The sequence below is a fragment of the Echinops telfairi genome, unplaced genomic scaffold (assembly GCF_000313985.2).
Source record: "Echinops telfairi isolate 266 unplaced genomic scaffold, ASM31398v2 ScPeMD7_23;HRSCAF=83, whole genome shotgun sequence".
Classification (NCBI taxonomy): domain Eukaryota; kingdom Metazoa; phylum Chordata; class Mammalia; order Afrosoricida; family Tenrecidae; genus Echinops; species Echinops telfairi.
Genome location: NW_022103920.1, coordinates 46,676,315 through 46,690,324, shown reverse-complemented (window position 1 = coordinate 46,690,324; position 14,010 = coordinate 46,676,315). Strand labels below are relative to the sequence as shown.

Genomic DNA, 14,010 nt, shown 5'->3' with positions numbered 1-14,010 from the left:
CCTGCACCCTGACTGGCTCATCTTCTCCCACAACCCTTCAGTAAGGGGGTGTCCAGTTGCCTACCAATGGGCTTTGAGTCTCCACTCTGCACTCACCCTCATTTACAATCATATGATTTTTTTGCTCTTTGATGCGTGATACCTGAGCCCTTCGACATGAGCCTTTCGACAGCTCATGGTCGCACAGGCTGGTGTGCTTCTTCCATGTGGACTTTGTTGCTTCTGAGCTAGATGGCCGCTTTTTTATCTTCAAGCCTTTGAGACCCCAGACGCTATATCCTTTGATAGCTGGGCACCATCAGCTTTCTTCACCACATTTGCTGATGCACACGTTTATCTTCAGTGAGCGTATCAGGAAAATGGGCACCCACTGATATGATTTTTTTGTTCTTTGATGTCTGATAACTGGCCCCTTCTACACCTCGTGGTCAGACAGGCTGGTGTGCTTCTTCCATGTGGTGGCTCTTATAGCTCTTATCACAATTCATGCATCCATCTATTGTGTCAAGCACATTTGTACATATATTGCCACATATATTGCCATCATCTTTTTCAATACATTTTCTTTCTACTTGAGCCCTTGGTATCAGCTCATTTGTCTCCCCTCAGCCTCCTCCCTCCCTCATGAATCCTTGATCATTTATAAATTATTATTTTTTTCATGTCTTACACTGACTGATGTCTCTCTTCACCCACTTTTTTGTTGTCCATCCCCCTGAAAGGGGGTTATATGTAGATCACTGTGATTGGTTCCCCCATTCTCCCCCCAACTTCCCTTTCCCCTCCTAGTATTACTACCCTTATTATTGGTCCTGAGGGGTTTATCTCTCCTGGATTCCCTGTGTTGTGAGCTCTTATCTGTTCCAGTATACATGTTATGGTCTAGCCCGATTTGTAAAGTAGAATTGATAGTGGTGGGGAGGAAGCATTAAATGACTAGAGGAAAGTTGTATGTCTCATTGGTGCTATACTGCACCCTGACTGGTTCATCTCTTCCTTGTGACCCTTCTGTGAGGGGGTGTCCAATTTTCTACAGATGGGCTTTGGGTCTCCATTCTGCCTTCCCCCTCATTCACCTCGATATGATTTTTAGTTCTGGGTCTTTAGATGCCTGATGCCTGATCCCATTGACACCTCATGATCACACAGGCTGGTGTGCTGCTTCCATGTGGGCTTTGTTGCTTCTCAGCTAGATGGCCACTTGTTTACCTTCAAACCTTTAAGGTACCAGTGGCTATATCATTTGATAGCTGGGCATCATCAGCTTTCTTCACCACATTAGCTTATGCAATCATTTTGTCTTCACTGCTCATGTTGGGAAGATGAGCATCACCAACTGCCGGGTTATTAGAACAAAGTGTTCTTGCATTGAGGGAATAATTGAGTATAGACCCAATGCCTGTTTGCTAGCTTAACACTTAAGATATAAATATATGAACATAGATCTATTTCCCTATATTTATATATAAATATATTTACAATGTACATGCCTGTATTTAGACCTCTATAAATGTCTTTTGCCTCTTAGTTTTTCCCTATATTTCCTTTTAATTTCCTCTTGTCCCACTATCATGATTGACCTTTATTCAGGTTTCAGTAGCTCTTCTCAGCTAAATAGCATTTGATCAAGCCCCACCAGGCATCCTACGCCCTCTTTACCAATGATTTTATATCACTTGTTGTTCCCTTGTCCCTGGGTTTGTTGGCATCCCCCCACCTTTCCCCCACCTCTTTCTCTCCTGTGTCTTCCTTTTCTCCTCAGGGTTGTTTATTCCACCTATGTTATCTAGATAGACATGCAAAATCAATAATAAGCACAAGAACAAAAGAAAACAAAAACACAAAACAACAAGAACAAAATAAAATAACAACAAAAATGAAAAGCCTATAAATAGTCCCAGGTCTGTTTGTTAACCTTTATGCATGTTTTTTGGTTGAGTCTGATGGGGTGCTACCTCCTGGCCCCAAAGTCTATTTTTGGTATTTTTAGGGGACACTGCAGAAACAGTGAGGGAATTGTGCCTGATCTGACCCCACCACACTTGAGTGAATCACTAAGTGTGTGCAATAGAGCAGCAAGGGGAGCAAAGCAGTGATGGAGAAAAATATTAAAGAGCACAATTTATTTAGAAAGAACACATAAATATTACACAGTCTGTGAAGCACTGGCTTGCTCAGCTTTTCAAGGATATTGGTGAGAGTGAAAGCTACTTAGTAGAATATAACTTTTATTTTCAGAATTTCAGATCCACTTTTTTCTCAATTTGCTAAGTGGGTCTAACACCTCTATGCTGCAAGGTACCAATCATAGTGGAGGAATCTGCAAAGTCTGATTCTAAGGAAATCAACTGGCAAGAATAATCATCAAGACTACATTACACACCACTGAACTATCAAGTATTTCAATGTCTAAAGCATGAAGTGAATTGATAAGTAGGTATAAAAACTGGAATATAGGACTAAATTGAAAAAAGAAATCCTACAGTTTACTCACCGGCATATTACTCAAATGGCATTTGGCCCTCCTTTCCTGCCTTACAGGAGCCCTGGTTGCCTGGTGGCGATGCGCTAGGCTCCTATCTGCAAGATCAATGGCTGAGAGTGGTGGCTGTGAGGAGTGACCATTTCTGCACTCCCAGGGGCCAGTTTGACTCTATCCTGCAGGGTCACCAGGAGGGGGCATCGACTTGAGGCAGTGGTTTTCTTTTTAAAATAAAGGTATAAGTGTCTGCAGTGTAAAAGTTATGAGAGTTTTCTATCTCAAATATATCTGCTACATACTGAAAAAGATCTCACTGTCAAGGAGTGGATTCCCACTCAGTGTAAATAAATAAATGTTTAATGAATGGTTCCCATTCTTAAATTAAAAAGTTAAGAATTCCATTTCAGTTAGAGAGATATTTTATTTTTATTATAGTTAAGGTATTTTTTCTCTCTGGAATCCTAGAGAAATACAAAAAACATAAAAATTTCCCCGAAACAGCACTAATTTCACTAAATGAATTGCTGGGGGGGTGGGGGGGGCACTTGTTCTAAAATAACTGAATTTTTAAATATTAAAGGTCATTAGCATTTCAATCCAGGGTACTTTAATTTCCAAGAACATTTATAAATGTTGGTGCTTTAAACAATAGTAAAACAATGGTTTCAAATTTGAAAGCTTACTAAAATTGCACTTAGGACACGATGCCGGTAGATGGCCATCACCAAGAGAAAAACTTTAAAACGGGCCTCTTTTAAAAACCAAAACAATCTCCCTGCCAAGGACTGATTCTGACTCCTAGCGGAAGGGAGAACTGCCTCTCTAGGTGTCTGAGACGGCAACCCTTCCTGACAGTAGGAGCCTCATCTTTCTCCTGGGGAGCATCTGTGGGCTTCGAAGGGCGAGCCTGGCAGTTAGCAGCCCAGCATAACACGCTATCCGCCGGGGTTCCGTGACCTCTGTGTAGAGTGCAGGTTTTAAAAAGAGAACATAATTACTTTTTTTTTTTTTTAACAGAAAAGTATTAAATAGAGGTTTGGGAAAGGGTTACATAGGATCAGGGAAGGAATTTGCCCTAGATTTTGTCTAAGATTGCTTTGATTTTGTTACTGTGCAAACAAAGCAATTTAACGCTTTGAGAATATTCTGAAGTAAACGCTTCATAGAGATGAAGTAGTCTGGGAATTTTAACTAAGACAATTTCATGCTTTGACTCAAATTCCTACTTTGTCAATCAAAGGTTCATCGAACTCACAGTTGTGCTCAAGAATCAGGCTCCGATTCTGTTTGGGTTCTGAGGGAAATCATACATAATTCCCTAATTCAATTGAATTCAGGGTTTAATTAATGGGGATGTACTTTAAACTCACTACATGGAAGATGCTCAGCTTCTTAACCTTTCTTCGAAAAGGTAACCAGTTGTCTGTTTTCCCTTTGTTTAAACGAGCTGGTGTCAGGATAAAGGCTACATTTTGGTTACATCATGAGACAGAATCTTTGCAGGATTAGAAATCCCTTTAACAATTGTTACTAAGGAGGATGTAAATTAATCTAACAAAAACTAACCTAACAAAATCTGAAAGTTATGAACGTTAGCCCTAAGTTCAACTCTTTTTCTCAACCTACCCACCTTTAATTGCCTTTTAAAGGAAATCAGTATATCCATACTCCTCTCCACACTATTTGTCCCTTAGAAAGGGAAGTATAAAGGCTCTAAGAATAGAAATTATATTAGCCACCTCCAATCTTGTGTACGAAAGTAGTTTGTCCTACGAGAGTGCTAGGTCAACAGGACAATTTCCCTATCTCATGATGTCCTTAAAAAGGGAAATATAGAAACTCATTGTAAACAAACAACACATGATGAGTCCTAAACTAGAACGTCTGTTCTCTTTTCTTCCACTTACTCACTTGTCTCAGTGTATGATTTTTAAATATAAGCTGTTTTAAACTGTACGCTGTCTATCGTGAATCCTACAATGGTGGAGGGACAGATTATAGCTGTGATGTTCTGTTGCACCAAATCATTCACATAGGTACTGCCAATACCTTAAGAAACACAACACCATGAATAATTGAAAATATATAAATATTTACCAAGGTACATTTTCTTATGTAACATTGAAGACCAAGCTGTCTTTAGCACTGTCATAGGGAGGCAGCAGTGCATGCCAAGAGGGACACAAAGTGTTATTTTTTATATGTAGTACAGTTATTTGATGCTGCTAAATTTTAAATACTATCCATATTCCTTTCTTTTTAATTTATTTTTCATATTCTTTTTATAGACAGTACCCATTGATAATGAATATTTGGATAAATGAAATATCTTTTTAGTTTTGTTCATATATAAATAGATTCATATGTCAAATGTTATTACTTTATTCAATATAAGATACATCTTCCAATTATCTAATGCATAGTATGGACAATATAATTATAAGTACAAGGCAATGAAATGGCAATTAGCAAATGAAAGCATTTGCAGAAATACACATGGTCAAGAAAAGAGTGTCATTTAGACTCACCTGTATGTGTAAGGACCTTTTTGCTTAACCTTAATATTGCTGCTGTTAACTGTAACTTCCTGTGGGTTTTGCACATCAAAAATCCAAAACTGTCTGTAGACGTCAGTGCCTGTTTTCACCCAATTTTGGTAAGCAATTGTACCTTCTTCAAGGACGACTTCCTATAAAAAATTAGGTATGTTTGGATTGTTTATTTGTAATAAATATAGGCATTTCTATGAGTCGGTGGAAACTTTTGGTTAACCAACACAAAAGGACTGAGCTCAAGTACCTTGAAACCTTGCCACATCCTTGTGACAGAAGTGTTTTCAACAAGTTATTGTAGCAATGCACCTAGTTAATCTATTACAAAGAGAATCGGTGTGTAGTTCTGCAGAGGGGCCTGTCGATTGTAAGGCAAACAAACGGCAACCTTTAGAGTGACATGATGGCACTATTGCAACAGTTGGTAAAAGCATTTAAAAAGTAAATTCTATTAAAGTTGTTCCAAAAAGTTCTTATTTGGTTGAACATTACCTTCTCCTCCGTTCCTCAGCGAGTTGAACTGATGAAACAGAGAAACAGAGAGAAAAAGCAGTGCACTTGAGAGCTTAGTCCCCTCTTCTTCTAAGGTTGGCCGATTTAGGGATGTTGGTTTACATTTATAAACTAAACATGGAGATTCTGCTCCATGAAAAAGAAAATGTTGAGAACTTCCAATAAACTTTTTGAAGACTATGGTTCCTATAGCTCTCAATTCACCTGCAGATAATCAATAGTACCTGGGTTTTAAAAAATTACATCTTAATACTGTCACCAGGGGTTTTTAGGTTTAAGAAAAAACAAACTAAAGGTAACACAGGCAACATTGTTCAATGATCCCTTTGTAGAACCCATCCAAAATCACAGATGATCCTTGCACTGAAGACGGAATAAAAATAAATACAGATCAATGGCAGAGTAAGAAAACTGGAGATGAGAAAGCCAGTTCTTAGTTTTAGGAGCTGTGAAGCATGGTGAAAGCCCTAAATCCTTCAGGGTCAATGTCCTTATCCAAATATGAAAGCATGACCTTACAAGATTTCTCAGTTTCTTTCCTCTAGTTAATTATCGGAAGTAGCAGACGATGGCACTGCAGTAACTCGTGCAAACAAAGGTGATTTGCTCCCAGGCAGAATTTCCAATGAAGGACCTTGGGAAGAATGCCCAAATGGAGCACTCCAACAGGTCTTAGCACATGAGAGGGAAGAGGAAGAACACCCATTCACGGAAGTTGACCCAAAGAGACCCATGGTTGCACAAACACTCTAACTGTGTCCATCACCTGGAAGCACCAATTCACAGAATGAAGGGGCAAGAGAACACACTGGATCTTATCACACTTCTTAGTATGGTCTCTGGGAAACCAAGTGGCTGGTCCAAGGGGAACCCCAGAAAATAGTAGCAGAATCATGACCTGAGACTAGTCTACTTTCACAATATAATAATACTGATTTTTTTTCTTTCTGGACACCATTTTTTACCTGCTGCATTGTGTTGGCAAAGGTCAAATTACGTCTTATAGCTTCAGAATATTTTGTCTACTGCTTAATGCAGAATGGAAGGAACTTCCTTCTAGAAGAACTCCGTGCCAAGTTTAGTGCAATAACGACACGTTGTGCTATCGCAACTCATTTACACCTGGTACACTGAAGTCGTTAAAGTGATGACAAATCTCTATTTCTTTCTGACAAACAATTGTCATTAAAATTTCTATTTGCGCTCAAAATGCTTATTTCCACATTAATAAGTCAAATATTAAGGCAGAATTCCACTTAAATAATTAAGATATTATGGTTATTTTCTCAGTGTAAGATAGACTTCTCTTGTTATGAGGCTGCTGAAGCTGAGAAGTGTAATGATTGATTATCTAAAGAAGGGAACACTGCAGAAGGTGCTTCCGCACAGTCTCCGTGCGGTACATTTCTTTCTATTCCTTATCAGGTAAGGTGCCTCTCTGGGGCCCATTCTTTAAAAGAGCTCTTATGAAAAGGATCTCAATGACATCTTCAGAAGCCATTTTCTCGAGGTAAAATATCACCTAGGCAGCTTTTTATTATAAGAGTTGAAGCTCAAAACGGTGTTAACTAATCCTTTAAGAATGGAAAACACACATTTTCACAATTGCGATGTTTGAACCCATTGCTGTAGCAACTATATCAATGCATCTTTTTGAAGGCTTTTCTCTGACCTTTACCAACTATGATGTTGTGCTCAAGGACTGGTTCCTCCTGATGACAGCGCTAGAGTGTGCAAGTCAAACCCTCCCAGCCTCCCTTCTAAGGACCATTCCAGCTGTCCCCCTTCTGAGACAACTTTGTTTGCTCTTTGATCAGCTCTGGGCCATTCCTTGTTCATCGCCCAAACTATGATTCAAACACACCAATTCATCTGTCACTCTCCAGATTTCACAAGCATATGAGTTACTTGGAAATATCATGGCTTTGGGCTTTGTTCAAGGCAGTAGTATAGCTTTGATTTCTTGACTGCTGCATCCATGAACATTGATATGGATCTAAGTAGTAAATCCCTGACAACCATAATATTGTCTCTGTTCATCATGCCTACTGACCCAGTTATGAGAATTTCGGCCTTTTTTACATTGACTTGCAGCCCATGCTACAATGTGTGGTCTTTGATTTTCATCAGCAAATGTTTCCTTCAACTCATTCATGTTTTCAGAAAGCAAAGTTGTATTCCCTGACTGTAGAAGATTGTTGATCAACAGCCTGAATCCGGATGTCATGTCCCTTTTCATATAGGCCAGATTCTCAGATGATTTGATGAGATTGTATAAGTATGTTGAAAGGACACGCCCTTATCCACCTCTTGCCTTACATGAAAACATGCATTATTTCCTTTTTCTGTCTGAATGGTTGTTTCTTAGTCTACGTGCCAGTTCCAGAGGATCTAACTAAGTCTTCTAGAATTCCCAGTCTTCAAAATGTTATCCGTAGTTTATTATGACCCACAGTCAAATACCTTTGCAGAGTCAATGAAACCCAACTAAACATATTTCTGTTATACTTTCAGCCACGGTCCATCTGATGCAGAAGTCCTCTCTTCAGGGCCACGTCCTCTTGTGACTTCAGCTTGTATTTCTGGCAGCGCTTGGCCAATGTATGGCCGAGGCTTTTTTTAATTATCTTCAAGTTATATTAATTTTATTTAACAATGATTATTGAATTTTGTTGTGCAAACTTTCTTTGGAATAGGCCCAAATATGGATCTCTTCCAGTCAGTTTTCCAGGTAGCTATAGTCCAAACTTCTTGGCTACTAAGTACTAATGAGTACTTCCAGTACTGCATGTCTTCATTGAAATAGTTCAACTCTCGTTTTATCACTTCCTGGATACTTTTTTCCCTAATGCTTTCAGTCCAGCTCTCTTCAGTACAAGCAGCTTTGTTCACACGATAGCCTTTGAAATGATGGACACAGACAAATACTTTTGGTTCCAGGGTCCCACGTATTCCGTCCATCAGCTTTTGAGGTTTCCTGCATTATTCAGTAATTTGCTCATAAAATGAAACCCTTCTCTATTTCCTGGAAGCTTGAGTTTTTCCTCAGTCCTTTTACCTTTTGAACTTTCTAACTCCAGGCTGCTTGTCTTTTTTTAATGATCTTCTAATTTCTTGATGTAGTATGTTCTTCATGTAATCCTAAATCAGATGTGCTGTCATTAGTGTTCAAGGTGTCTGACCTGTCCTTGAAATGTTCTCTCCACCTAGTGGATTATAATCAAGGTCAAATCTTGGATCTCCTAGACTGGTTTTAATTTTGTTGAGCTCTAAGCTGAGCACCTGAAGACCTGCTCAGCAGTCTGCCCCTGGCTTTGCTCTGAACGAACATGTGGCGCTTCTCCATGACCTCTCAGAGATGAACTCTATTTGATTCACGGATATGCCATGTGGTGAGGTCCATGTAGACAGTCACCTTTGATGTTGTCCAAAAAAAATTCTCTGCAATGAAGACATTGGTGATCTTGCACAATTATATCACGTGATCTCCAGTTTAGTTTCCTTATATAGGCATCCCCCCCAACTAGTGATCCTTCTTCTTTGTTTCCAGCTTTTGAATCCCAACCAATAATAATTATTAATGCATTTTGATTGTATATTTCACTAAATTTAGATTGAAGAAGTTGGTAGAATTCTTCACTTATTTTATTCCTGGCTTTAGTGTTTGGTGCATAAATTTGAATAATAGCTTTATTAATTGGACTTCCTTATAGATATGTAGTTATTATCTTATGTGGAAACATAAAAATATTGAAATTAATATATCAAAGTGAAATTTATCCACGGTAAGATTCAGGCCCATTCCATCCCATTTTTGTTTCTCAGAGGTCAACATGGATCTTAGAGGACATGAAGTCATATTTCATGTTACCTGATGACTGATTAGCTGGTATGGAAAAGGAAGGTCTTTTGCATCCGGTCTCGCAGTGCTTCGATGGTGTCATGATTTGCTCAGGGTCAGACAGAAACATGTTGTAAACAAATGAGGAATGCAGTTTGGCTGAGCAAATACCACTGTGCTGGAGAAAGATGCGGCTCCTCCTGGAAAGCTTCACAGCCTCTGACGTGCCAGGGTCGGTCCTGCTCTCGTCTGTGGGGCGGCTGTGAGCCAGAGTCGACTGACCCGCCGTGGTTCTGCAGGGACTGGTATCACCATTATACGGACGAAAAAATGTCCTGTCGACCCCGTCATGCCATGACTAATACATCACAAGTGAGTCCAATTATAAAAAGTGAAAGAGTTTTCATGTTCTTTGCCAATTTTCTTGATTTTAAATCAGATTTGGACAATCTTGCCTGTTTTCTAAAACTTTCACTAAATTTGAAGTCTAAATCTGATCAATGTACACAGAGAGAAAGTAATATAACTTATGATCATGCCACGTGTCTGATGTGTATACACAGTATCTGGTCCGGACTACACAACCCTGGCAGCGGCGAGAGTCTCAAAACTTCCAGTTGGATTTGAAACCATCGACCTTAAACATTTTAAATCTATGTTAACTTGATGGTGTGCTGGTTACAAATTAGCTGAGATCTACATGGTTGGCAGTTTGAAACCATCAGCAACGTTGTGGGAGAGAGACTGAGCTTTCTATTCCCATACACAGTTATAGTCTCAGAAACCCACAAACGTTCACCATGGGCCTGCATTGACTCAATGGCAGTGAGTTTAACTTGAAAGTAGATTTTTTGGTATAATACACAAATTTGCTTCTATATAATCATGTACTCGCTTGCTTATTATTGCTGCATGAAAACACTATTTATCTACATGATTGGAAACATTAGTGTAAATGTGAGCACCATATTTTGCCATTTCTCAAGGACATTATAAATTGTAAGGGACAGAATTGTGTGCAGCACATTTTAGTTTGTGAGGTCCCCTGAATCTACTTGCTTCCTAACCAAGTAAAGAGTCTCCTTCCCTGAAAGCACAAGGTGAAATGATTAACAAGAAAGCCAGAGGTCCAATTCTGTTATTTGATAACCATTTGTACCTGGAATGATTACTTGATTTCATTCTGCCTTGGCTTCCTCAACTGTACCAATGTAAAAAGTAATAGCATTAGGTAGGAGCTAAGACTTCAGTTAAAAAACTAGCTTTTTGGAAAGTCAAAAAGTGTTGAATGTTAGTAATTTTATATAGTTTAATCAATATATTTAATCTCATAGGTTGTTATGAGATTATATTTAATCTCATAGGTTGTTATGAGATTGATGAATGTGAACACTTAGAACACGCAGCAAATGTTACACACTATTCTGATGCAAATATTAAATTCTTTAAAGAGAGAATTCTAGTGCCTTTCCTCCCCAGAATTCTGTTTGATTCACAGAATTTACTGTCAAAACCATACTCTTACTGTGCTCTGTGACATATTTTTCTGCTCTCTAGTCATTTTTATATTTCTTGTCTTCCCAGTAAAATAAGTCTTCCTTAAAACATGGGAACATAGGCTTCTGACAATGTCCTGAAAACTCCCTCTACTCTTTTCCTTCCCCTCAGCACAATTTGCTTTTAATTTGTTCTAAACGGAACAGTTTTGCCACGTTCTTGGTGACAATGAGAAAGAGAGAGAATGTACTTGTACATTAGCAATAGTTGTTCTGAGAGGCAGGCTACTGCTTTTTGTGCCAGATTATCAAATCTTCAATTAAAAACCAGAATAGAAATTAATAAAACAATTTGGACCAGTAAGCTTTATTATGTGTCTGCCATCCAGGAACTTAGACTTCAAGAATCTGGGAAAAAACTTAAAATGAAGGATTTAAATTTATTAGGTGAAAGATTAACTACACTGATGCTAAAAAGAGATGGAAAAAGAAAATTGTGAATGTGACTGAGCTACTACTAGAAACATGTTTTAAACTGAGATTATTGCTGCAGCTAATAGGATAACTTAATCAAATTTTATACTATTATTTTAATTTGTTTAGAATTCTTCATGATTTCATCTTATGTCATTCGATATAAGCACATTCTACCACCTTTAATAAATAACATTTTGACATTTTTAAAAGATTTTTACATACTACAAAAATACAAATTATCTCATCATGTCTAGAAATAGGCTAAGCATATTACTAAATGTCAGCTTATCAATTTGAAAGTCTAGTGATTTGAATAAAATTATGATTTCAATTTAGTTTTATTCTTATCTGAAAACATTTCTTATAAATTTCAACTGTACAATTGATTTGTTAGAATATGAAGAGAAGTTGGTATAATATAATATAGGGAATATATTATAATATAATGTATATATTATATAGAATGGTGTATACTAATCATACATAATGTATAATAATATATGATATATTAATGGAAAGGAAAGAAATTATTATTTCCTTTTTGGTATTAATAGTTAAAGTCCTAGGAATATACAACTAAAAATTGTTTAAAATTGCCTATTATTCACTAAACATTTTTATTGAAGTAATTCCAACAATATAACATAATAAATTATACTTTTTAATTATAGCAGAACGTTGACCTTTATCAGAATTTTTATGAATGAGTGACACTCTTCAATTTGTAGTCTACCTAACACGTTATCATAAACCTTCGATCTCTACACAAATCTTTTAGGTAAGAATTCTGTTAAGAAAGATTTTGCCATAGGATATGACTTTTGACAATAAACAGCAAAATGAGTGTGTTAGCAATACACTTTCTGGGCTGCCATCAACCATTCTGTGAGAAATAAAATACCTGGTCTATTTTAGACCCCTCCAAATGATAGTTTTAGTGTCCTTTTCCAGAACTAAGAAGTGCCACGGGTTTCTGACTGTAATTAAAAAAACCTGCATCTGATTGAGAACATTTCATTCTCTTATCCCTTTGAGTGCTGGTCTCTTTTTAACATCTAAGAAATTACTCTTTGGTTTTTAGTTTTTTCCTACAAAACCATTCCCTTTCTGGCCCATGCTTTTGTCTTCCTCTCATCCTCCTGCCCTTTGCTCCCTACTTTTAAACCCTCTAGAAAGGAATCTACCATCCGGTTTTCCGTCAACCTCTGGAGCAAGGATCACATCTATTTGAACCCTGACCTTTGAAACACGAATTAGTGTTCTTATCAAACTACTTATAAAACGTCTTTGCCTTTCAATCCTGTAAAGCAAACATTTATCTTGATAAAATAACTGTGCATTTTATAATCCATTTCTGTATTTGTTTTAACTCCTTCTGTAGTTCTTCTTGGCAAACTGTCATTGCACCGCCTCTCACATTGCTCACTGTATGATGCTTGATTTCTTGAGTCACTACACTATATTAGTCAGCATTACATCTTGCTATAGAATTTTCAGATTGCACAAAGATCGTTTAATGAGCAGGTCTTCCATCTGCATTGTACGTGCTCATGTGCCCCATACGGTTTTCTAGTTTCTCTGTCTTTACTCTTTTCGGTTTCCAACTCTTTCTATTGGAGAAGTACAATCCTCCACCTGCCTTTGGATGGCCTTACTTCTGAAATGGGCTCGTTTTCCTACCAGCCAGGTGAATTGGCAGGGAAGCCAGGGGGTGCAGTGGTTACAAGTTGGGCTGAGATCCTCATGGTTGAGAACCACCATCAGCTCCTCAGGAGAAAGGCTGGGCTTTCTACTCCTTTAAACAGTTACGGTCTTGGAAACCCCTAGATGGTCACTGTGAGTCAGCATTGACTCCTGGCAGTGATTTTGTCTTTGGTTTAGGTGAATTGGCAAGCTGACTTACTTCCTTGTGCTTACAAAATGAGTCAATTGATAGTTCTCGTACTCATAAATGTTGGTGATAATTCATTGAATTAATATATGTGAAGAAAGCAGATGGTGCTGGGCTATCAAAATATATAATATCTGAGGTCTTAAAGGCTTGTAATTAAACAAGCGACCATCTAGCAGGGCAGTAATGAAGCTCAAATGGAAGAAGAAAACCAGTGTTCATGAGGTGTTGATGTGAAGAGGCATCAGAAGTTCAAAAACATACAACCAACTCGATGTGAAGGGGCATGTATGCAGTGGAGACCCAAAATCCATGTGCAAGGTAATTGGGCTGTCTTCACAGAATGGCCGCATGGAGCAAACAAAAAATCCAGGGTTGGTATGGCACTGAGAAATCACATAAATAACCGCTCATTCTTTAATATTTCATCCCTCACTATTTATTTTACATCATTAATTGTTAGGTTTGCATATGTTTATTTGAATACTTAAGATTGTTCAGTACACAAAAGTCAAGATAGGTAATTCCTCAGAGACAGTAACAGGAGTAAGAGTTCCCTGAGGATACAGAAAAGGGGGTGGAGGGGGAAGTGGGAGCTGATAGCATTGATGACTGTATAACTCCACTTGATGGGATCCAACAACAGAAGTATATGTGAATGAATATATTGTATTATATAAGATATTTCAATAAAATGTTTATAATATATATTTATAATGTGTATATATAGTACATGAAATGTGGGTATGTGTGTGTGT

General features: G+C 37.9%; 1 protein-coding gene across 9 annotated transcripts in view; it reads right to left on the bottom strand.

Annotated features, from left to right (window-relative positions):
* The window catches only part of CD36 (CD36 molecule), a 100,521-nt gene that overhangs the window by 27,167 nt on the left and 59,344 nt on the right, over positions 1-14,010 (bottom strand). For all 9 annotated transcript variants that reach the window (XM_045288675.1, XM_045288677.1, XM_045288676.1 and 6 more), the window contains one exon: positions 5,011-5,171. In XM_045288675.1, the coding sequence (XP_045144610.1) occupies positions 5,011-5,171 (161 nt within the window). The remainder of the gene's footprint in view (positions 1-5,010; positions 5,172-14,010) is intronic.